The sequence below is a fragment of the Arvicola amphibius genome, chromosome 5 (assembly GCF_903992535.2).
Source record: "Arvicola amphibius chromosome 5, mArvAmp1.2, whole genome shotgun sequence".
Lineage (NCBI taxonomy): Eukaryota > Metazoa > Chordata > Mammalia > Rodentia > Cricetidae > Arvicola > Arvicola amphibius.
The window spans coordinates 103086950-103112893 of NC_052051.1; the positions used below are offsets into that span (position 1 = coordinate 103086950).

At 38.2% G+C, this 25944-nt stretch overlaps 1 protein-coding gene across 6 annotated transcripts in view; it reads left to right on the forward strand.

Moving 5' to 3' along the window:
- Positions 1–25944, forward strand: part of Kiaa1328 (KIAA1328 ortholog) — a 284272-nt gene that overhangs the window by 193598 nt on the left and 64730 nt on the right. For 4 of the 6 annotated variants that reach the window (XM_038329545.1, XM_038329546.2, XM_038329549.2 and 1 more), the window contains one exon: positions 98–205. The exons of the other annotated variants lie outside the window; for them this stretch is intronic. In XM_038329545.1, coding sequence (XP_038185473.1) covers positions 98–205 — 108 coding nt within the window. The remainder of the gene's footprint in view (positions 1–97; positions 206–25944) is intronic. 6 annotated transcript variants of the gene reach the window in all.

Here is a 25944-nt window from a genome sequence, read left to right on the forward strand (position 1 = left end):
TGGTGTGTGTGTGTGTGTGTGTGTGTGTGTGTGTGTGTGTGTGTGTTGAGTCTGTCAGGTGCTTTGGGGTTAGACATTCTTAAATTTATTTTTACAGGTTAAGGACTCAAGCTCTATTTAAGTCTCGAGAACTGGTTGCTGATAAAGAGTTTACTAAACCCCAAGAACTCAGTCTCGATGTGAATGGTAGTGACTCTGGACCAAGGTAAACCTGAGGGTGGGGGATGTTGAAAATACTAAGGATATACATATTTAGAATGTGTTTGATAATCCAAAAATTGTTTTTACCTTTATCTTGATCATTAGCTTGTTTTCTTTTTCTTTCTTTTTTTTTAAATGTTAGTAATTATGGTATTTTTGAGGCACAGTCTCAACCGGCTCAGGCTGGTCTTGAACTCATTATCTGACCAAGATTGGCCTTGAACTTTTGATCCTCCTACCTCTACTGAGACACACAGGTCATGTGTGTGAGCTATATGCTTGGTTTTTATTACTATTTTTGATCACATAAAACTGCATAAATACATTCTCATTGTGAAATTTTTTAAAGTTTTAAAAGAATAAAAATCATTCACAATCCTACCTCTCAGAAACAATCTTTAAGCCATTTTATTCATAATTATTGTATTCTATATTGAGTAATAAAGATTATGCTTATACAGAATTTTATTTCCTGGCCCTTTTCTGAAATCATTTAATACTGTGTAAAACTGTGTTAGTTTAGTCAGCAAATATTTATTGTGTAGCTACTACTGTGTGCCTCACTATTTCTTTATTAAGCTGTGCTATATTTACTGCCATTTTAAAATCGATGCAGTTTGAATACTGATCTTTTTGTTATTCGTTCTCTATGAAAAGTATCTTGACCTTGTCTTTCTGTGAATTATTGTAACATTAGTGCTTCTGAACATGAGTTAGCCTTTTAAACACCTATTTTTGTACCAAGTGAACAGAGTGCTCTTACAGTTGGGAAACTTGCTTCAGTCCAAAGAAATGTACTTTTTGCAGTCTATTGAGTCTATTCTTGTGTGGTCTCTTCCTGGAACTTGAAATTCAGATGTTGAATTTCTTAGAGCATCTTTCCTTGCTTCTTTTTCCTCCTCTCCTATTTTTACTATTCATCTTTATCTTTCCCTCTAGCCCATAAGAATCTTGCTGAATTTTATCTTTCAGTGTTTCTGTTCAATTTTATTATTGCTGTAATTTTTAATGTCAAAGAACCACTGTTCTTCAAATGTGGCTTTAAAAAATATTCGCCCATTCTTGTTTTATATGTGTCATATTTCTCATAACTCTGAAGATGTTTTGTAGTAGGTTTTGAAGCTGCTTCTGTTCCTGGTACTTTATTCTGTTTCTAACAAGTTCAAGTTTATTTTGTCCACAGATGTCTAGTAAGCCACTGCTATTTCTAAGCAAAAGTGGTAAAGAGCTATGAAAAGTTTTGATAAGTGTCAGCTAAGTTTGTCAACTCCTGGGTTTCCTATGGTTAGGTTAGAGCCATGAGGACTTCTACCTGGTTTCTGCCCATAAGTTTTTTCTTTTAGGTAGTCAGTTCTCCTAAGGATAAGTTGTATGACTTGCTGAGAAAATTGGATGGGACCATTTTATGAGCTAGGCTGCTCTTAGTCAGGTTTTCATTGCTATAACAAATGCATTTTTAAAAAAACTCAAAAGATGAAAAGATCATTTTTATTTGAGAGATTTCAGTCTGTGATGAGTTAGCCTATTGTTTCTGAGTCTGTGGTGAGGTAGAGTATCGTGGTAGAGAACACTTGGAAGAACAAAGTTGTTTACCTCATGGTAGTAAGGAAACAGAGAAAAAGAGCCAGTATTCCTATCCCATTCAAGAGTATGTCCCCCAGTTGTATGACAGTTGCAGACTGTAGGGCCACTGGCAATGAGACCAGAATTTATCCTTACTGCTTGTACTGGCTTTTTGGAACCCATTCTCTTTGGAGGGATACCTTACTCAGCGTAGATATAATGGGGAGGGTCTTGGTCCTACCTCGAAGCAATGTGCTAGACTTTTTGACTCCTCCTAGGAAGCCTTACCCACTCTGAGTGAGCATGGGATGGAGCGGGGAGGTGGAGGGAGTGGGAAACAGGATTGGTATGTAAAATGAGAAAATATGGGGGGGTTTTAATAAATTTAAGAAGAAAAGAAAAAGAGTGTGTCCACAGTGTTGTGTTCATGGCTCATCTAAATGTACCACCAGCAGCCAGAAGTTCCCCCAGAACACTTAAGATCTACATTATACCAGCTGGCAATGCGAGGAGCTCTGTGAAGGAGAAAGAGGCCCTTTAAACTGTTTGTCTTTCTAACCCTAACTGTGCTTCAGACTCCCAAGTCTAGGGTCATTCTTATGTATACATGTGCATGTGTTCATGTGTGGGAGTACATGCGAAGGCCAGAGGACCACCTTGGGCTTATCATTCCTCGGGTGTCATCTACCTTGTTAATATAATATTTTTATTAACACTTTGAGAATGTCATGCAATGCATTTTAATCATATTCACCATCCATTTTTCCCCCTAATGCCTTCCAAATCCATCTCCCATTTCCCTTGACAGCATCTCCCTGACCTGGAACTTGACAAATAGGGTGGTCAGTGAGCCTCACCTATCTCCGCTTCCCCAGTGCTGGAATTACAAGCATTTGACACCTATCTGGGTATCTTCTTTTATTTGTTTCTTTGTTTGTTTATGCTTTTTGTTGTTTACATGGGTGCTAAAGATCAAACCCAGCAATCGTTTTACCCACTGATCCATCTCCCCACCAGCAGTCACTTTCCCACCTTTCTGAAGGCACAGCTCCCGTCTCCACCACTAGATGGAGACAGAGAGCCAAGGGCAGCTTGCCGTTCAGGCTCAGGCCACTTTCAGACAGCTGATTTTCTGGTGAGGTAGGGTTGTTTGTTTGTGATTTTGCTGCTTTCCGGCCTGCCCTAAGGCTTTGAGGACTTCTCTGGCAAGGTTCAGTCCTTTTCTTTCTCCACCCATAGCAGTTTTTGATTTTGTTTGTCTAGTTTGCTAATTGAATTCAACTCATATATGCTTTTCAGACTGCTGAACTTTGTGACATTTTTTTGCCTATTGTCACATTTCTACAACTTGATGGGCTTCTATCCTTCTCATTCTTTTACTGTTCTTTCAGAGAAGTTTTAGAAAGGGACAGAGTTATGTTTTCAGTCAAGTTAATTATCGTTCTAATGTTGATTTTAATATTTAAGCAACACTTGGAAATTTAATAAACAGAATCCTATGTAATTAGCAACTTTCCAATATTCAAATAAGATGAACATATATGTATCAGCACTTAGTATTTCTTCTTTATAGAATTTTCATTCCCTGATAGTTTTCTTTGTGGGGGCATTAACATTTTTAGTTGCTATGTAAAAATTTTGTTACTTTTTTTGGAGGGAGGCACAGGGTCTCACTGTGTAGACTTGGCTGATCTGAAACTCACTGACTGTGGCTGACCTGGACACACAGAAGTCTCCCTGATTACGCCTCCTAAGTAATGAGGTTAAATGTGTGAGCCACCATGTCCAGCCTTTTTGCTACTTTTTAGTTTAAAATATTTTTTCTATTAATACTATTTTATGTATGTCTGTACATATATATATATATATATATATATATATATCTTTACTTACATATGACATAAAAACATTAAAAATGCTAGCAAGTCAAAGCAAGAAAATTAAATACACCTATAATCTCATCATATTGGTGTAATATGTAATTTCTACATCTGATAAATCAGTATGCTTTTAATAATACATTCATTTCATAATCTAGAAAACATTCAAATCATAATCTTCAAATAGTTTAACCTTCATTAAAATTTAAAATTAATACCCTTTTATCTTACAAGTAGTAAGATAGTCACATAAAAAATAAAATGAGGCATATCTAAAAAATATCAGTCTTCTTTTGTTCTGTATCTCATTCCCTATCCTATTTTGGTTGACTCAATTAATTATTGGTACCTTGATATGTAAGTTCCTAAACCTCTCTTTATGCTTATAGACACAGCACATGTATATACTTCAGGTTAATCTGAACACATCAGGCCTCCCCACTCCACATAGTACTTAATGATTATCAAGTTTTTAGATAGATAGTTGTAATAATCTAATAATCTTCCCCCATAAGGGGCTGGTGAGATGGCTTTGTGCATAAAGGTCCGCACTAACAAGATTGATTAACTAAATTCTATCCCAGGGAATCTACATAGTAGGAGGACAGCTCCAATTGCTGAGCTTCCATGTACTCACTGTGGCCTGCACACGCTTTCTAATTAAATAAATACATAAACAAACATGAAGAAATACTTCTCACCCAAAGAGGTTCATGCTCAAGATCACTGGAATGCCTGAATCTGTTGCTTCACATGCCAAAGAGACTTTGCAGGTATGATTAAACACTGACATAGAGCGGTTACTTTGGATTCTTTTAATGGGCCCAGTCTAAATGCTGGAGCCCTTAAGTGTGGAAAATCTTTATGTGCTGGTCCAGACACATGGAAGAAAAAAAGGAAAATGGATATTATAAATATGAAAGTGACTCCACCATCCTTTGCTGGCTTTAAAGATGGAGGAAGGCGAACACAGGCTAATAAATTCAGGTAAAAGAATAAGAACAGATATCTGATAACCAGCAAGGAAGTAGCACCTTCAGTGAACAAGGGAACAGCCTGCTGATTGATACCTGACTATCCAAGTGAGATCCCATCAGACTTCTGAGTCACAAAACTATAAAGTAATAAGTTCATTTTATTTAATCCAACTAATTTGTGGTAAGTTCTTAAATAATAAATAGAAAACTACTACAAATGCTAATTCATTATTTATTATAAGTGTATAACATTCCATAGTATATATAGGTAGCTTAACTAGTAAGTTTTTATCACCAAGCATTCAAGTTATTCCATGTTCTTTAGTATTACACACAGTGATAAAATAAGCATGATGGAACATAAGTTCTTATGTTCAGATAATTTGTTTTTCATACAAATTTTCAAACAAATAGATTTGTTTTCATACAATATATTCTGATTATTGTTTACCCTACCTCTACTCATCCCAGTTCCTTCCCAACTCCCCTCCCATTCAGATCCATACCTTTTCGGTCTCTTGTAAATAAAAATAAATAAAGATAAATTTAAAAAATCAGAATATGACAAAACAACCAACAAGAAATGCAGCTAAAGTAAAAGCACAAGAAATAAATATAAATGCAGAGACATGCATTTATATACTCAGGAATCCTATAGAAGCCCAAACTGGAAGCCATAAGAAGCCAAAAAAACCTGTAAGGTAGAAAGCAAAACCAAACAAAACAGAGGAAAAAACACCCTCAGTTAATATAATGAGACAAAGAACCTTTAAAGGTGCTTTTGTGTTGGTCATCTACTGTTGGGCATAGGCCTACCCTTAAGAATGGTTTGTTTTCCCAGTGATATTCCCTTGGAGAAAGGTAATTTTTCATATGCAAGTGGCTATCAATTGGAGATAGCGTCTGAGTTAAGGATGGACAGAGTGTTCACATTTCCTTTCAGCTCTAGGAACCTGGTCCAGTGCAGACCCTCTGTGAGTTCAAGTGTGTGCCAGCTCTGTTGTCTCTAGAAGGCTTTGATACCATGATATCCATTCTCTCTGACTTTTTAACTCTTTCTGCCTCCTCTTCCACGAGTTCTCTGCGCCCTGAAGGGAGGGAGTTGATGGAAATATCCCTTACAGGGTTGAGTAGTCCAGGGTCTCACTCACTGCAAATTGTCTGTCTGTGATCTCTGTATTTGTTCCCATCTGCTACAGGAGAAAGTTTCTCTGATGATGGCTGAACAAGACACACATCTGTGGGTATAGCAGAGTGTCATTAGCAATCATTTGATTGCTACATTGCTTTAACAGAACAGTACTATCTATATTTCCCACAGGCCTCTAACCTATCAGTCTCAGGTTCTTGACTACCCTAGCGGTATCTAGTATCATCCATCTCAGAGAGTGGGCCTTAAATCAAATCAGATATTTGTTACACAAAAAGGAAAGGAAGAAGTCAAAATATTTTTATTTGCATGTAGATGAGCTGCGGGCAGGCTTCCTGCCGCCCTGCTCCCGGCCGCCTGCTAGCTTATGCCCAGAAATAACAACACACAAACTGTATTCTTTTAAACACTGCCTGGCCCATTATTTCTAGCCTCTTATTGTCTAATTCTCACATCTTGCTTTAACCCATTTCTAATAATCTGTGTAACACCACGAGTGGTGTCTTACCGGGGAAGAGTACAGCATGTCTGTCCTGGCGGCTGCTTCATCGCATCTGTCTCCCTGAGGAGGGAACGGCAGTCTGCCCCAGAGAAGCGAGGCATGGTGATTTATCTCACTTAGGAGAGGCATGGCATCTGACTGAACCATCTACCTCACTTCCTTCTTCCTGTTCTGTCTACTCCACCCACCTAAGGGTTGGCCAAGGCAGTTTCTTTATTAAAACAGAAGGCCCTCCCACATCATTGGCAGATGATATATAGTATATATAAATGACCCTAAAAATTGCACCAGGAAACTACAACATCTAATAAACACATTCAGCAAAGTGGGTGTATACAAATTCACACACAAAATCAACAGCCTTCCTATATACAAATGACAAATAGACCGAGAAAGGAATCAGGGAAACACACACCTTCACAATAACCTCAATATATAGAAAATATCTTTGGGTTAGCTCTAACTAAGCAAGTGGGAGACTTGAGTGATGTGAAACTTTAAGACATCAAGGAAAGAAATGAGGATATATCAGAAGATTGGAAAGATTGCTCATGGATCAGTAGGATTAATATAGTAAAAATGCCATCTTACCAAAAGAAATCTCCAAATTCAGTATTCTGGTATGTTTTAAAAGACAGACTACTCCAAAATAAAGTTGGTGGGCCCAGAAGTTATTTTTACAAGATACTTTGAGTATTTATTATTGTAAATTAGACTTGAACAGATTGTTACAGTTTGAATCTGAAATGAACCCCCACCCAGAGACTTGGGCTTTAGAAATGGGCCCACATATCCAGAAGTAGGGGTTCTCTGAAAGATCGACCCACCCTCTGCTTCCTGTAGCATATCTGCCGTGATGTGAATGAGCTCCTGCGCACATTCCAGCACCATGAACTGAACTGAGACTGAGCAGAATAAACCTTTGTCCGATACTGCAGTCATACCGTAGATAACTGGTATGGCCATGCTAATTTGCTCCTGGAAGTTTGTAGCTGTTCAGATTCCTGTTTAGGATTTCAGAAAACTTCCTGACTGGTGGTCAGGTGGTATAGAGAACGCTGTGAAAATTGGTGCTCCCCTCCCGTGAAGAGACAGGCCTGCTTAGCAAGGTTTCCAGGCATTATACTGTGTATGCTTTAAACCCTAAACTGTGAGAGTGGTAAGATCATACACTGCTTCCAGAGACTGTCTCCTAGTGTGCCTTTGATGATGAGGACGTGGACTTTTGAAATATTGTTATCTAAGAATAAGAATAGCAGCGTTAGTCACTGCTTTGACAGTGTGAGAGTTATTGGGAAGCCAAGAATTCCTCACCCAGTAGCTCTTAAATAATTTTTAAATATAAAATGAAATTTAAAAAGGAAAAGACAGTAAATTCTCGCTGACTCAATTGGTAACGGAAATGGTAGAGGTGGATCAGTCAAGAGTCCTCCACTGCCTTGAGCAGCCTGCATTGCTGGAGCTAGAAGTGCCTGATGCTTTGGAAGACTAATCACAAACCCATTAGGAGAATGACCTTCTTTCTACCTCACAGCTCTTTGATGTAATAGGAGAACTCCCTAGATAAAATTTATTATGAGCTAGATTTTGTTTATTGGAAATTTAAATTATCTGAGTATTAAAAGTACTCTGTGTATTTAAAATATCAAACTGACTCAAGTGAGGCATTAAGAATTTGGAAGTAAAATAAATGAGATAATGAGAAAGTTAAAAAACATATTTTTTATAATTAACAGCTCATTTTGAGTTAATTATATACAATTACCAAAATCTAATTGCAATTTATTTTCTATTATCTGTGGGAAGAATCACAGACAAGGGAGCTTCCATTGCTGCCTTCCTCCATAAATGCTATAGAGTGAAAATAAATAATATGCAAAGCCTTAATGACAAATGATCAAATCATAGGGCACAGCTGAGCCAAGCCCTTGGAAAGTAATTATCACAGAAAGATGGAACTGACTGAATTCACCAGAATCTTTGACTATTTACAGACCCTTTTTTATTATTTAATTCCTTGGATATTTGTTTATTTACTGAACAAAGATGGCTTTTTATAAAGTAGCCACTTTTCTAATTAAGCATACTTCTAAACTTCTCACCATTTTTGTGCTCTTATATAATGCTAGTTACTTTATTAGCCACACTTTATTACCCTTACCCATTCATTCAACCAAACAGTTTATTAAATACTTACTTTTAAAAAATAAGTAGGGGCTGGGAATGTAGCTCAACAGTAGACCATTTTTCTAGTGTGCTGAGATTCTGGGTTGGATCCCCAGCAGCTAAATAAATAGACGTCAGTTTTGCTGAGTATATCAGAAGTGTAGGGGAGCTATTACCTTAAGGAGTTCTAGGGAGAGTAAGAACTGAGTGTGGTGCAGACACGAATGACAAGAAAGGCTAAGTGTTTTCTCTAGATCTATTTCTGTCATTTTTTTTTTTGTGGGGGGGGAGTGGTAGATAAAATATACTCGGAGCTGAAAGTGTAGGACTTAATGTAAAGCTTCCCAGCTTCTGTTCCTACTGCACAGAAGTACATTGAGCTGTACAGACTCTGGGCCTCATTACTTTGGGTATGTGAATAATAGTTTTATTTATTTGTAGGATTTTCATAATAATTTTTTAATAAAATAGTTTCTTAAAGTACAAGAACTTTTTAAATTATTAGTTGTAATTAAGTTTTGTAATAAAATATGGGTTTTTTTCTAAAAAAGAAAAGGCAAATATATAAGTTTTTAAGAAACATAGGAAATAAAAGATATCTATTTATAAATACAATTTGAGCAGAGTCCTGAAAGGTAAGGTAGTACTTTGACAGTCCAGAAGTAGGGACATCCTTTTCTGCCAGTGGGAAGGAGGTGGGGAGACTCTCAGGAAAGTAAGAAATTGACACTTGTGTATGAGGACAGTGGCAGGAATGTTTCACTGCAACTAGAAGATCAAGGGAAAAGTCCACTGAAGAGTCAAATGGTAGATTAGGTTAGATTTAAGAGGTTTTAAGTGTCAGGTTCCAAGTTTGGAACCTGAATGATATGGAGGGAAAGGCATCAGAAAAAGATTAGTGAAGAGCTGAATGATTAGATTTTGAAGCTCGCTGGTGTAGTCAGGTGCTGGAGTCTGCTATTTTTATTAATTAGCTGCAGCTTTGGAGATGATGTGGTGCTCCTAATCTCCCTGTCTGTGAGGGAGAGTGTCCCTCAACACTTGCAAGAGGTTTTTCCCAACCTTGGAAGTTGGTCTGTTCAGCAGGGAGGATTCTCAGGCTAAGCTCTCCAATAGATGACTAGGAAATGGATCAAAATATCTTCAAAAACACCAAAGTTAGGGATTTCAATTGGAAATCATGTGTGTTAGCCTTAGACCTAAAGTACCCGCTGTTTTTCTCTGAAAAAAGGGTTCGGGGTTGGGAGGGAGAGAGAGAAAAAGAGAGAGGAGAGAAACCTTAGGAAATACCTACCTGTGAGAATCCTAAGGACAAAGGCGGGGTGGGGGGATGTTTATGTCAGAAGTTACAGGTTGACAGAGATTGTTGAGCCCACCTGCCTGTCTTTCTTTTCTTCTCTCTCTCTCTTCCTTTTTTCCTCTCCTATTTCTTTTTTAGTTGCCATCTACCTATTAGCCATTTGTAATGTATTTTGAAAATGTCTGCTTGGTTAATTCCCATTTTTAATACCAGGCTACTTGTGTTTTGGATTTTTTGCTGTTATTTTTTGTTTTTTTTATAATTCTATATATAATACTTTTCCGATATATAGTTTTACAAATAGTTTTTCACTCTTCACCCTAATGTTTGTTTCCTTTGCTACACAGGTTTTAGGTATCTCTTTTTTTTGTTTTTTGAGACAAGGTTCTCTGTAGCTTTGGAGCCCTCCTGGAACTAGCTTCTTGGTAGACCAGGCTGGCCTCTAACTCACAGAGATCTGCCTCTGCTTCCTGAATGCTGGGATTAAAGGATGTGTGCCACCACTGACTGGCTATCTTTTTTTTTAATTTCATGTACTCTTACAATGTGTCAAAAAATTAGTACACACAGCATTGTTTCCATAGCATTTTCATAGTTCTGAGTCCTATATGTAGGTTTCAGTCCATTTCGGACTGATCTTATCAGTGATTGGGATGCTATTTGACCAGAAACATTTATTGATAAGATTGTCTTTTCTCCAATATGCTATCTTATTTTTGTCAAAAATCAATTATCTGTAGATGTGTGGAGCTATTTGTAGGTACAACCCTCTGTTCCTTTGGTGAATGTTTGTTTTCTTGGTTGACCCTATCATATGTGTGACATAAAAGCTGATCTTGTAGAACTTATGAATAGAATGATGGTTACCAGATGCTGGAGGCAGTGCTTTGGAGACCTGTTCTCATCTCTCAAATTGTTTTGAGCTATTTTAAAGGTTGTTTTCTCTGCAGTACTTTTTCTAGTCCTACATTACAATTTTCAAAATTTCTGTACCTTTTTCATAGCTGTATAATCATCAGTTAATCATTGGATACTTGAATTGTCCATCTATCTCACTAAATAACATATACATGGGAAACTTCTTGTGCATGCTCATAGCTCCGTTTTCTTATAGTCACTGAATGGTGGAGGCACTGCAAATGTACGGCCAGTAATGATAAATAAAATGTCTTTTCTACTATGGAATACTTGGCAGTAGAGAGGAGAAAGATGCAGATGCACAAACCTAAAGCATGGTTACTGTTGAACAAAATGTCTTGAGGAATCAGCTGCATAGATAAAAGTTGTAAGTCAGTGATGATCCACTTGGGAAAGGAAAATACGGAATGACTGCACATGGATGTCATGTTTCTTTGGGGTGTGTATAATAATGTAACATTAGGTTGTGATGACTATTATACTGCCCTGAACTCACTTGAAAGCAACTAAAACATCTTTAAAAACATGTTACGTTTTTAGTATTATTCAAAATTCTCTTTTATTTTTTATTACTTTATAAATAATACCAATCAAAATTCCCACTTCCTCCCCTCCTCCCACTTCCCTCCTGCTCCCCCACACACCCTCCCTCCACCCCTCCAGTCCTAAGACCCCCTTAGAAGTCTTGACATAAATATTACATATTATTTTCTCAAGTTTAGAAGATAGAACTTTCTAACTGGCATGCCCGTTTACTTTCTTGATGTGTCCTTGTATGGATTGGGATTATATATATATATATGGGGAAAAATTCAGTCAATAGTATGTGTATATGATATCACATTAGCTGTTTACCAAAACTTAACTGTGAGTTTCTGTGCATATGTGCACGTGTGTGTGTGTGTGTGTGTGTGTGTGTGTGTGTGTGTGTGTGTGTGCGCGCGCATGCCTAGATTTATAAAAACTGCTTAGGAGCAGTGATACCATAGCAATAAATTTCTCTAGGATCCAAATCTTGGTTCCTAAAATCTCTAATAAAAGAAACTTCTTTTTACAATAAAGTTAATGCTTAGGATGGCAGAAACAAAATGAAGATACGGGTAAGAGCAGGGAAGTTTGGTCACCTTAACGAGCGAATTATTAGTATGACATGGGGTTAAAACTCAAAATATATATAAATACAAGAGAAAAATGTATTTTCACTGTAATTCTTAATTATGTTCTTAAGTTCTTATCCCCAGGGGAAAGCAAAGTGAATGTTTCACTCCTCTTGAGCATAGGCAGCAAGCAGTTACAACTCTCACAGCAGAAAGATATGTGGAAAGCAGGAAATCTAGCAGACACTCACCTATCAAACAGCTCTGCTTATTCTCACCATAAATTCAGTCATGTTGGTATCATGTACTGCTTTAGCATGATGAAGAACTTTGCATCTATAGTCTTGGTTTTGGGCTTTTGTGTTGTGTCAGGATCTTGATGTGGTAACCTAGGGTGGCCTTAAACATCTTAGGCTGGACTTAAACTTTGGATCCGTTTGCCTCACCCTCCAAGTGCTGGGTTATAGACTGCACTACCCTGTCTGCTTCTCAATTTATTTTTAATGCTCAGAACACTAAACTGTTAGAAAACAAGAGAAGTATACAAATTGAGAGGCATTAGTTGTCTGGAGAGTACATCTGCAAACTGGTCATATAAATCATGAAAGAAGGAAGGTTGAGCATCTGTACAGGCTAGAGGAAACTAAGGGATATAATACCTAAACATAGTATCTACTAGATGACCACAAAGGAGACATCGATGACTGATGGAATCCAGCTGTCTATATAGTCAGTATTTATGTACCAATCTGTTTTCTTAATTGGTTGCTTTCTTGGTGCCAGTAGATTTATATGATGTTTACATTAGGGAAATCTGGTTGAAGAGGTATGGGAATTGGCCTATATTTTTTTTTTTTTGGAACTGATGAGACGTTGAACAGTTATTCTAAGGTGAAAGCTTTAATCTTAGGAGGGGGCATGGTAATATATTTCTCCCCACAATCCTTGCACTGATTTAGGAAAGACTGTGAGTTTAAGGGCCTGGGCTACATAGAATAGGAAGGCCTTCTCAAATATCGTTGAAATGATCTTCCTTTTTTAAGAAAATGAAATGTGTAAAGACGACAAAGGCAAATAAGAGAAAGTCTATTAATTTCTTTTACAAGTCAATCTTGATTTTATAATGTATCATTTGTTATTTTTCTACTCCGTGTCGTATATTAAAGTATTTAAATCATATGCACATATTATTTACTTTAAAATGACTTATTAGAGTTATTAACAGGATCTTAGTTCATTTCTATTAAGCTTTCGTACCTTGAAGAAAATATAGCAGGAAGAAAATGCTGATTTCACAAAAACATTTGAACAAGAATTCTAATAATATCTAAAGATGTGTATCTTTTCATTATACATTTAAACTTCATCCTGGAATGCCCTGATATGACAGATTCTTAAGCTGATTTTTCATAGGTATCTTGATAGTACTTGGAAGGCTGAGGATGGCCACGTATGCAGCTTGCCTTCCGTGCCTCCTTCTTCATCACAGCCAGTTATGGTTTTGTTAAGTGATTCATAGTAATATGTATTTTTAGAGTTTAGTATTTGAGTTACCCGAATAATTTCAATAGTGTTTTGTCATCATATCAGATCTTCAAATTAGTCTGTGTAATCTAATCCCGTTAATTATGAGCTATGAAAACTAAAATCTTATGTTTTAAAACAAATTATAGGGGATTGCAAGGACATTTAGTCTTCTACTAAATCATAGTGTGGAGGGACCAGGCCCAGGAATGTGTGTTTAGAAAGCACCCTGTGTTGACTGAGGTTCCTGTGTCCCGCCCGGTTCCCACAATCGTTAGGTCACAAAGAAATCACACAGAGTTCTATATTAATGATAAACTTATTAGCCCATTAGCTCAGGCTTCTTATTAACTCTTATAATTTATATTAACCCATTATTCTTATCTATGTTAGCCACATGGCTCGGTACCTTTTTCAGCCGGGTAATCATATCTTTCTTCTTTGGTGTCTGGACAGGACTGGGAAGGAATGGGCTTCCTATTTCCCAGAATTCTCCTGTTCTCCTAGACCCGCCTTTACTTCCTGTCTGGTTGTCCCGCCTATACTTCTTGCCTGGCTACTGGCCAATCAGCATTTATTTAAAACATAATTGACAGAATATAGACAATTGTCCCGCACCAACCGTGGCTAATTCTGATCCTGTCTCATAGGGGAAGGACTAGCCAGGGTCCTCTCTACACTGGTTGTGCTTGTGTGAATCAGTGTGACAGGTGTCCTGCTGTAATGTGACTGACATCAAGAAACATTTCATTTTAATTCCTGGTCAGTATTTTTAGCTAATAACTTTAACATATTTCATTGGAAATTTAAAGTAGCTCTGAAGTTCCTCTAACATGCTTTCTAGCATGGAAATATGGCTGATGGAAATGTGCAAAGGCACCCTCAGGAGCCATTGTTAAGATCCTCTGTTTTGTTTTGTTTTCTTGTTTGTTTGTTTGTTTGTTTGTTTGTTTTGTTCTTAGAGTTTTTAGAGACAGGGTTTCTCTGTGTAGCTTTGAAGCCTGTCCTGGCACTCACTCTGTAGACCAGGCTGACCTCAAGCTCACAGAGATCCACCTGCCTCTGCCACCCAAGTGCTGGGATTAAAGGCATGCACCACCACCACCTGGCTAGGATCCTCCGATTTTGTTTGCAGCACCTTTGGACAATGTAAGATGAATTTACATCTCTGATGCATGAAGGAGTACACAAAATACATTGTCATAGTTTCCCATGACTGAGTGATTATTTGTATCTCTATATTTAGCAGCTCTGCTCCTATTACTCACTTCTCTGCAGTAATCAATGAAGCATTATACCTAACGGTGAGGACTTTGATGAATCACACTTGCTGCATGCACACAGAAGGCTTTTTATGGAAGATCACAATTCAAGAGCCCAATTTCAAATATCAGAAGTTTCAAAGTGTGGTTCATTTGGTAACTGTACAATATAGCCAGTATCACAAACAATAAGTGATAAAAATATATTAATGACTCTATCTGTAAATTACATGTCACTACTAACATTAAAGAAGTATGATTGGCAGCATACTGCCGAGGACCATGTCTAGGTCTGTGGTCTTACTGCAGCCGGGGTCTGTATTGATGTCCATGGCCCCTGTTGTCACCAAAGGCCACAAGGATGCACAGCTTCTTAGCCACTACTTGTGGCCTTGTTTGCATCCAAGGGACATACCAGCTGCTGGGGCCATGCCAATCTGAGTGGTCTTGTGTTGCCATCTGTGGCCATGATGTCATCTGGGCCTGAACTGCTGCCAAGGACCATATCTGGGTCCATGGCCCTGTATCGCTGTACATGCCTCTAGTTTCTACCCAAGTCAGTACAGATGCCCAAATTCTGGGTTAACACTGAAGGTCATCTTGGTGCCCAAGGGTCATGCTGCTATCCGGGGGCCATGTTGACATCTGGTTCAAGCTGTGGCCAGGGGCCATATTTAGGTTTGTGACCCTACTTCAGCCATGGACTATGTTAAGATCCTTGGTTCTTGTTATTATTGAAGGTCATGCAACCGCCAAGGGTCTGAGCTGCCACCTGGAGCCATGCTGAAGTCCAGAGACCATGCTGCTGCCCAGCCCATGCTAATTTGAGAGGCCTGTGCTACTACCTGGGGCTATTATGACATCTGAGGCCAAGTTGCTGCTGGTGGTCATGTCTGGGTCCGTGGTCCTGCTGCAGCTGGGGTTTGTGTTATGTCTATTGTCAGTGTTCCACAGGGGCCCATGTGAACCATGTGTTGAAGTAGGAGGGCTGTGCTGAACTGGCCCTGCCTCTCAGTAGAGACATGACTCCAGCATGGGAAAGCTGGCTCTGCCCCTAATAGAGAGCCTCAGTCCCCTATACACTTGGGAAAACTGGCTCCACCCTTCACCATGGGCATGGGAGAGCTGGCTCTACCTCTAACTAAGGGGGCTCGTCCCTGAGACCCAATTAGAACACCCCAGCTACCACCAAGACACACAGCCAGGGCTTTGAGTGGGCAATCCCCAACATCTTCCCGATCTATGACCTGCTAGAGCCTGTGAAGGAACTGGTTCTATAGAATCATAGCCACAGGATCTCCATGACTCAGGGAAACTGCAGGATATCAGAGAGGCGCTTCCGTGAGGGTCCAGTATTGGTGATGTATCAGAAACCAGAGGCTTTGAAGCTTACCCTTTGCACGGAACCATACAGGGTGAAGGGCGAATACAGAGGGACTGGAAAATCAGTGGAATTGGGGTACATGATGTGAAATTCACAAAGAATCAATAAAAAATACATTAATAAACATTTTTTAAAAGCACGATTCGTTTCCCTTAGGTTTTTCACACTAGGGCAATTAAAAGTTTTCACCGTATCCTTTTTTAGATCTGGGGATTTTCATACTGTTGAATGGCTCTGAGTCATGAGTGCCAGCGCATGACCCATACAAATAGCAAGTAACCGCGACTTTGTAGCTGGAAGCTGATTGTTCCACTTATGGGGCCCTTTACATGTTTCTTTGAATCCCTCTAAAATGCTACAATTTTTTTATAACCAGATTTCTATTACATTCACAACCTTCATTCAATGGTGCGTCTATGAATAAGACCTACTAAACAGCAAAAGTTCAAAAATTATCTTACTATGTTGCCCAGACTGTTCAAATGCCTGGGCGCAACTAATCTCTTGCCTCAGCATCTTTTTATTTATTTTCAAAGCTTTCACAAAATTTTGAATTGAGAATAAAAGAATAGTGTTTGTAAGCATAAATTACACAATTATGAGCTTCCTTGGTTATAGTGTGCTAATACAGCAAAATAGAAAATTAAGATAATAGGTCATAACTACTTGATGTAATATCTATTAATATTTTCTGTAATAGAAATTAAAACAAAATCATTTTTAAGTTTACATAAGTGATAAATATCTATGAAAATTGTGCTTTCTATTTTTGTTTTTTACAAATTTCCCTAATGTCTGACTTTTTCTGTCTGCTTTTGTGTTCAGTTTATTGTTCTCTCGGGTCATGTGTCTTAAAGAGTTTCGTGGTATACTTGAGGAACTTGGAATTCCCACAGACCAGGGAACCCTGACTGCTCCTTGCACTGGAGAGGGAAAGGGAGGGGAGGTGGGGGGAGAGGGTTAGGGAGAGGGGAAGGGAAATGGGAGGAGGGGAGGAGGTGAAATTTGTAAAATTATATAATTTAATAAAAAAAGCAAAAAAAGAATAAAAGTAAAAAAGAAGAATGACACTTTAGTACTTTTATAGTGGTCTCACATCCTCATGCCAAACCTAGGAACTACTCACTGCTTTAGAGATAGTAGAAACACAAGCTTGCTCTCACCTTGATCATCAATGAGATGGGCTGTGTTAATTCACCCAGTATATCTTTGCCTTCTTTAAGGAGATGCCAATCACAGCCCACACCTGATACCATTAAGACTTACTTTCTTGACATTTACTAGCCTCTAGCACTATAGATTGGGTTTTCTTTGGTTCTAGAATTTTGTGCTGTATTCATGGTCAGTCTGTAAGGGTGGTGTTGTTTTGTGCACTGTCTTTTCTTCTTGTGTAAGATTCTTTTTCTTTTGGATTTTTGAGACAAGGCTTCTTTGTGTATCTCTGTCCTGGAACTCTCTTTGTAGACCAGGCTGGCCTCGAACTCAAAGACATCTGCTTGCCTCTGCCTCCCTGAGTGCTGGGATTAAAGGCGTGCCCACCACAGCCCAGCTTTGTGTAAGATTTTTGAAGCTTCATCAGTATATTCTTGGACAGCTTAAAATGTAGATTATGAGTCTCAGAATGACTGTGAATAGCCCGTGTCACAGTAAGAATGACAGCAGACCCTGAGTGCTGTCATCCTAGTCCCACACATGGTGTCTGAATACTCAGCATTCCTCTCCTCTGTCCATCCATCTGGGAGGCAGGGCTCAGAATTCAGAGTAGGCTGTGACCTCTGGCCTTAGAAAGTCAGTGTGTAGCAGGGAAACGTAATGTTTCCTTTTTGCTGAATTAATTTCTATTTAAACATATTTTTACAATTTCATTCATGAGTAATAAATTTATATTATTTCTATCCCTCTAACTTTTCCTGTGTGCCCCAACTTCCTCTCAAATTTGTGACTTAATTATGAAAGAGAGAGAGAGAGAGAGAGCGAGCTCCAGCCAACTGAGTCTATTTAGTGTTGCTCATATATACATGCATTTAGGGCTGACCACTTGGGATTAGACAGCCAATTAAGAAGCTCATCACTGGAGAAAACTGAAAATTCAGCAGTTAATGATTGCCTGTAGTTCTTCATTGGCAGTTCAGTCTTGTGAAGTTTCCCACATCCACATAGACTTGTCAACTAGTGCATCATTATGAAATTGTTTAGGCAAGCATATTGAGATTTCATGGCTACAGTACAGCTTCCCTGTGTTATCTAGAAGATACTATCAAACAGAAGGCATCATGTTCCTATGGCCCTTACAATCTTTCTGCCGCCTCTTTTGTGAGTTTCCTTGAGCCTTAGTGTAGGGATGATATTGTGAATATATTAGTTGGGGCTGGGCATTCCATGGTCTCCATTCTTCGTATTTTGATCATTTGTGGATCTCTATAATAATCTCCATCTGTTCTGAAAAGATAAGGGATGAGAACTACAATCACCTGGAAGTATAAGGCTGTGTATTTAGAGTACAGCTATAAATTATATTGGTTTAGGAAAATGGTAGTAGTAATTTCTCCTCTAGGTTCTATTATCTTTCTAGCCATGGGTAGTTGGCTAGTTTTGCAGTATCAGATCCTTCCTATTAAACTGGGCCTTATATCCAAGTAGACAGCTATTTATTATCCCAAAACTAAAGATACAAATATTACACCATTGGAAATGTCTTACAAGGCCAATCATTATTATGGTTCATTGGCTTTACAGACTTTTTTTTTCTTTTAATCTTCTCTCATACATTACATCATGACTATAATTCCCCTTCCCTCTACTCTTCTGGATCCTCCCCCTCAACCTCCTCTCTCCCCCAGACCTATTCCTTTCTTCCTTCAAAAAAAAAGAGCAGGCCTCCCATGGGTGTCAAATAGACATGGCATAAGAAATTACAGTAAGACTAGTCATAAACCCTCATATGAAGGCTGGATAAAGCAACTCGGTAAGAGGAAAAGGGTCCCAAAAGCAGGGGAAATGTCAGAGACATCAGCCCCCACTCACACTGTTAGAGTCCCACAAGACCCATACACAACCACAATATATATGCAGAGGACCTAACTCAGACCCATACAGAGTCTGTGATTGCCACTTCATTCCCTATGATCCCTTATGAGACATGCTTAGTTGATTTTGTGGGTTGTGTTCTCATGTTGGCCTCGGCTCCTCTGGTTACTGCAACCCCCTCCCACCTCTAGCTCTGCTTGGTATTTGGCTGTGGGTTTCTGAATCTGTTCCCATCAGTTTCTGGATGACGCTCCTCTGATGGCAATTGGGCTAGATACCAATCTATGAGGATAGCAGATTATCATTAGCAGTTGCTTCATTGAATTTGCTTTTCCAAGTCATGTTTGGTTCTGTCCTGGCTCTCTGGACTCTCCATCCTCTGGTTTCTGATCATCCAGGAACTGTCAGGCATGGGCTCCCTCTTGTGGCATGGGCCTCAAGTGGAACCAGTCATTGGTTGGCCACTCCTCAAGTTTTGCACCATCATTACACCAGCACATCTTGGAGGTAGAATAGATTGTAAATTGAAGTTTGAGGCGGGGTTGGTGCCACAGTCCCTTGGCAGGAAGTCTTGCCTGGTTATAGAAAATGGCCTGTTCAGGCTCTTTATCTCTCATTACTAAGACTCTTTGCTAGGATCACTTGAAGATTCCAGGGAGTTTCCACTGTACTGAGTTTCCATATCATTCCCCTAATGTCCCCCAGTTCCAGTTGTCTCTCCCAGTATGCTCTCCATCCACAACCACCACCCTGCACCTAATTCTTCCTGTTCCCATCCCTACCCACCCCCTAGTCCACTCACATAATCTATTCTATTTCGCCTTCCCAGAGAGATCTATGAATCCCAACTTGAACCCTCCTTGTTACTTAACCTTCCTGGGCCTGTGGATTGTAGCATGATAATCCTTTACTTAACATCTAATGTGCACTTATAAGTGAGTACATACCATCTTTGTCTCCCTGGGTCTGGGTCACCTCAATCAGAATAATTTTTTTCATCCATTTGCCTGAATATTCCATGATGTCATTATTTTTAATAGCTGAGTAATATTCCATTGTATAAATACACCACATTTTTTATCTTTTCTTCAGTTGAGGGACATCTAGATTATTTCCCATTTCTGGCCATTATTAATAAAGCTGTTATGAACATAGTTGAGCAAATGTCCTTGTGGTAGGGAGGAGTGTCCTTTAGGTATATGTACAAGAGTGATTGATATAGCTGGCCTTGAGGTAGATCAGTTCTCAGTTACCTGAGGAACCACCATGTTGATTTCCAAAGCAGCTCTACAAGTTTGGACTCCCCCCAGCCATGGAGGGGTGTTGCCTTTGCTCCCCATCCTCACCAGCATGAGCTGTCACTTGTGTTTTTGATCTTAGCCATTTTGACAGGTGTAAGATGAAATCTCAAAGTCATTTTGATTTGCATTTCCCTGATGGCTAAGGATGTTGAACATTTTTTTTAAATGTTCTTCAGCCATTTGAGATTCCTCTGTTTATATCTGCATCCCATTTTTGATTGGATTATATGTTTTGCTGATGTCTAGTTTCTTGAGTTCTTTAATGTTGGAAATTAACCTTCTGTAAGAAGTGAAGTTGGTGAAAATCTTTTCTGAAAGCTACTAATTTGTCCTATTGATCTTATATATTGATTTTTGATCTTAGCGCCTATGCTATCAATATCTCAGTTCAGGGCAACAGCACAGTTGTCTCCTGTGCCAATTCTTTCAAGGATAGTCCCCATTTTTCTCTTCAGTTAGGCTCAGTATATCTTGTTTTATGTTGAGGTCTTTGATCTACTTGGACTTGAGTTGTGTTCAGGGAAATAGATATGTTTTTCTGTATCCAGACATCCAGTTAGACCAGCACCATTTGTTGAATAAACTTTTTCCCATTGTGTATTTCTGGCTTCTTTATGAAAATAAAACCAGGTTGTCAATAAGTGTGTGGATTTATGTCTATGTCTTCTATTCAATTCCATTGATCAAACTGTCTGTTTCTATGCCAGTACCATGCTTGCTTTATTACTATAGCTCTGTAGTAGAACTTAAAATCAGGGATGGTGATAGCTCCAGAACTTCTTTTATTATACAGTATTGTTTTAGCTATCATGGTGGGGTTTTCTTTTTCCATATGAATTTTAAAATTGCTTTTAAGGTCTGTAAAGAATTATGTTGGGATTTTAATGGGGATTGCATTGACTCTGTAGATTGCTTTTGGTAAGATGGCCATTTTTACTATGTTAATTCTAGCGATCCATGAGCATGAGAGATCTTTCCATGTGCTGATATCTCCTTCAATTTCATTCTTCAAAGACTTGAAGTTTTTAACCATACAGATCTTTCACTTGATTGGTTAGAGTTACCTCAATATTTTTTATATTATTTGTGGCTTTTATGAAGTATTCTTTCCCTAAATCAGGGAATCCTCAATCCATTTGTCCTTTGTATATAGGAAGGCTACTGATTCTTTTAAAAAATAAATCTTGTATCCAGCCACTTTAATAAAGGAGAATATCAGCTGTAAGAGTTCTCTGCTACAATGTGGGGGGTTGCTTATGTATACTATTATATCATCTGCAAATAGAAATATTTTTACTTCTTCCTTTCCTATTTTAATCTTCTTTATCTTCTGCAGTTATCTTATTGCTCTAACTAGAACTTCAAGTACTATATTGAATAGAGAGAGTGGACAGCCTGGTCTTGTTCCCGATTGTAGTGGAATTGCTCTGTTCTCTCACAGCAGTTTACTTTGATGTTGTCTATGAGCTCTCTGTATTCCCTTTATTATGTCTATGCGTATCCCTTTATCACTAATCTCTCAAAGACTGTTATCATGAAGGAGCTTTGGACTTTCAAAGACTTTTTCTTCATGTTGTGAGATGATCATGTAGGATTTTTTCTTTAAGTTTGTTTATATGCTAGATTTTATTGACTGATTTTCATCTGTTGAACTATTCCTGCATCTCTTGAATGAAGCCTACTTGATCATGGTGAATGGTCTTTTGGATGTGTTCTGGAATTTGATTTAAGAGTATTTTATTGAGTATTTTGGCATCAGTGTTTATTACAGACATTGTTATGTAATTCTCTTTCTTAGTTGAGCATTTGTGTGGTTTGAGTATCAGAGTGACTATGTTCTCATAAAATGAATTTGGTAATGTTCCTTCTTTTTCTTTCTTATGAAATAATTTAAGGACTGTTGGCATTTGCTCTTCTTTGAAAGTCTGATGGGATTCCGTGATGCAACCCTTTGGCCCTGGGCTTTTTTTGATTGAAAGACTTTACTGACTGCTTCTATTTCCCTTGGTGTTAAACATCTATTTTATATATTTATTTAAATTGTTTATCTGATCTTGATTTAACTTTGATAGTGGTATCTATCAAGAAATTTATCCTTTTCTTTTAAATTTTCCAATTTTGTGAAGTACAGAGTTTTTTGTGTGTGTTTGGTTGGTTGGTTGGTTGGTTGGTTGGTTGGTTGGTTGGTTGGTTTATTGGTTGGTTTGGTTTTCGGTTTTTGAGACAGGTTTTTTTTTCTGTGTAGCTTTGGTGCCTGTCCTGTAACTAGCTCTGGTAGACCAGGCTGGCCTCAAACTCACAGAGATCTCCTGCCTCTGCTTCCCGAGTGCTGAAGTACAAGTTTTTGAAGTATGACCTAATGAATCTCCAGATTTCCTTGGTGTATCTTGTTATGTCCCTATTTTCATTTCTGACTTTGTTAATTTGGATTGTCTTTCATTCCCTCTTTTAGTTAGTTTGGATAAGGGTTCGTCTATCTTGTTGACTTTTTCAAAGCACTAACTCTTTATTTCATTGATTCTTTGTATTGTTCACTTTGTTTCTATTTTATTGATTCCAACCCTCAATTTGATTATTTTCTGTCTTTGCTTCTTTTTGTTTTAGAGCTTTTAGGTGTGTTATTAAGTTGCTAGTATTAGATCTCTCCCATTTCTTTATATAGGGAATTAGTGCTATGAACTGTCTCCACTTACCACCACTTTCATCATATCCCATAAGTTTGGTAAGTCGTGCATTTATTTCCATTGGATCCTAAGACATATCTACTTTCTTCCTTTGTGTCTTTCTTGATAGAGTAGAGAGCTGTTTGGTTTCCAGGACTCTGTAGACTTTCTGTTGTTTCTGTTTTGATGATATGTAGCCTTAATCCGTGGTGGTCTGATAGAATGCAAGAGTTATTTCAGTTTTCTTATATCTGCTGAGTCTTACTTTGTGACCAAGTATATGGTAAGTTTTAGAGAAAGTGTATTCTTTTGTGTTTGGGTGAAATGTTCTGTAGAAATCTGTTAGGTTCATTTGATTAAAAAAACTGTTAGCTCCAGTATTTCTCTTTTTAGTTTTCTCTGGATGACCTTTTAATTGGTAAAAGTGGGGTACTGAAGTCTTCCACTGTCGATGTGTGAGGGTAGATGTGACTTAAGCTTCAGTGGTATTTCCTTTACAAATATGGGTGCCCTTGTGTTTGGGCATAGATGATGAGAATTGAGACATCATCTTTGTAAATTTTCATTTGATGTGTGTGAAGTGTCCTTCCCCATTTCTTTTTACTTACTTTGATTTGAAGTCTTTCATTAGATATTAGAACAGCTGCACCAATTTGTTTCTTAGGTCCATTTGCTTGGAAAATCTTTTTCTCTCCCTTTACTCTGAGGTAATGCCTAACTTTGAGGTGTGTTTCTTCTGTGCAACAGAAGGATGGATCCTGGTTTTGCTTCCATTCTGTTAGTCTGTGACTTTTTTTTACTAGAGAATTGAGTCCATTGATATTGAGAGATATTGATGATCAATAATTGTTAATTCCTGTTATTTTGGTGGTGGTGGTGGTGGTGGTGGTGGTGGTGGTGTGTGTGTGTGTGTGTGTGTGTGTGTGTGTGTGTTTCCCTTCTCTTGCTTTTTCTGGTATGAGATTATTTATTGCCTGTGTTTTCCTGTGTGTAGTTACCTTCCTTGTCTTCCTTCTAGTATCTTTTATAGGGATAGATTTGTGAGTAGATATTGTTTAAATTTGACCCTCTCTGGAAATATCTTGTTTTCTCCAACTATAGTCATTGAACATTTTCCTTGGTGTGATAATCTTGGCTGGCATCTGTGAACTCTTGTAGTCTGTAAGATATCTGTCCAGACATTTTTGGCTTTTAGAGTCTTCATTGAGAAGTCAGGTTTAAGTCTAATAGACCTGCCTTTATATGTTACTTGGCCTCTTTATCTTGCAACTTTTAGTATTCTTTATTAGTTTTATATGTTTAATGTTTTGATTATGTAGTGAGGGGGTTTTCTTTTCTAATCCAATCTATTTGGTGTTCTGTAAGCATCTGTACCTTTATAGGCCTGTCCTTTATTTAAGTTAGTAAAATTTTCTTCAATGATGTTATTAAAAATATTTTCTGGGTCTTTGAGCTGGGTTGCCCTGCCCCCACCCCAGTCTTATTATTCTTAGGTTTGATCTTTTCAGAGTGTCCTGTATACTTCGTATCAGGATTTTTTTTAGATTTAACATTTTCTTTAACATATATCTATTTCTTCTATTATAGCTCCAATGCTTAAGAGTCTCTCTTCCATCTCTTGTATTGTATTGGTGAGGCTTCCTTCTATAGTTTCTGTTCATTTATCTAGATTTTTCTATTTCCAGAATTCTGTCAGTTTACGTTTTCTTTATTGCTTCTATTTCCATTTTCAGATCCTGAAAGTTCAGTTTTATTTGTTTCCTTCAACTATTTCTTGACTCCTTTAAGCTATGTATTCATTTCCTCCAATTGTTTTTATTTTCCTGCATTTCCTGAAGGGTTTTATTCTTTTCCTCCTTATGACCCCAGTCATCTTCATAAAGTTGGTTTTAAGATTGTTTTCTTGTGTTTCAACTGTGTTGGAATATTCAGGGCATGCTGTAGTAGGTTATCTGGCTTCTGGGGATGACATATTGCCTTTGCTGTTGTCGATTGTGTTCTTACACTGTCATCTACGCATTTAGATTTGGGGAGATTATAGCTCTAGGTGCTGATTTCTGAGTTTGTCTTTGTTGGATGGGTGTTTTGTTTCTTGGTTTCTGTTTCCTCTCTAGTCTTCTGTGATTGAGTAGCGGCTTTCCACCTGAGTTGGGTACTAGACTTTTGGCAGTGGGCATGCTCTCTGGTGGAGCAGTGTTCTTCAGTATGAAGTAGGGTTCTGGCAACTGATGTGGCTTCCGGAGTTTTGGCAGCAAGCTTCACTTCTGGGGAAACAGGGGGCTTCTGCTGAAGTTGTAGGTAGGTTTGGAGTTCTGTTGATAAATGTGGCCTCTGTACTGGTCTTTTTAAATTTCTTTTTTCCTTTAGCAGCTTGTGTAGAACTTTCAGATATTATGAGAGGTCGTCCTCAGAGAGAACACATATCCAGGTCAGATCTAGCTTGAATCCTCCAAATCCTGTGTGAAAAGTGTGTTACCCTCACATCTGTTAACCGTTTTTTTTAATGTTTTTAAAAGTTACGTAGGATCACTTCTCTGCAAAATCATGCATTCATTAACTTAAGAGCTATTTTGTTTCTTGACATCCTAATAGAATTCTGAAGCCATTCCTGGAATAGAACAGAAGGGCTCTAAATGGACAGTTTGGTGCTTGCTGGAGCCATGTTTTATTTTGCACGTGATACTTATCATTCACTTAAAAAACAGAAACAAAAAACCTCTCACTTAGTTCCTGCTGCTTCTGCGCAGACTTAAAATAAGAATGTTTAATGAATTTCACGTCAATGAAACCAGTTTAAATCTAAAGATGCCTCTAAGTGTAAAGTACATCTTCACTAAAAATGAGACCTGTACTAATATGTAATAACGTGTGGGGTCACTAGCCTCTCTTTGGATGAACATTTTAAAGTTGAATTGGAAATTTCTGCTTGAATATCTCAGAGGTCTCACATCCAAAGGTGTCTGCTATAGTGACTCATTCACATCTGTTCCTCTTTCCCAACTCTCTCACTGTATCACTGCTTCATACAA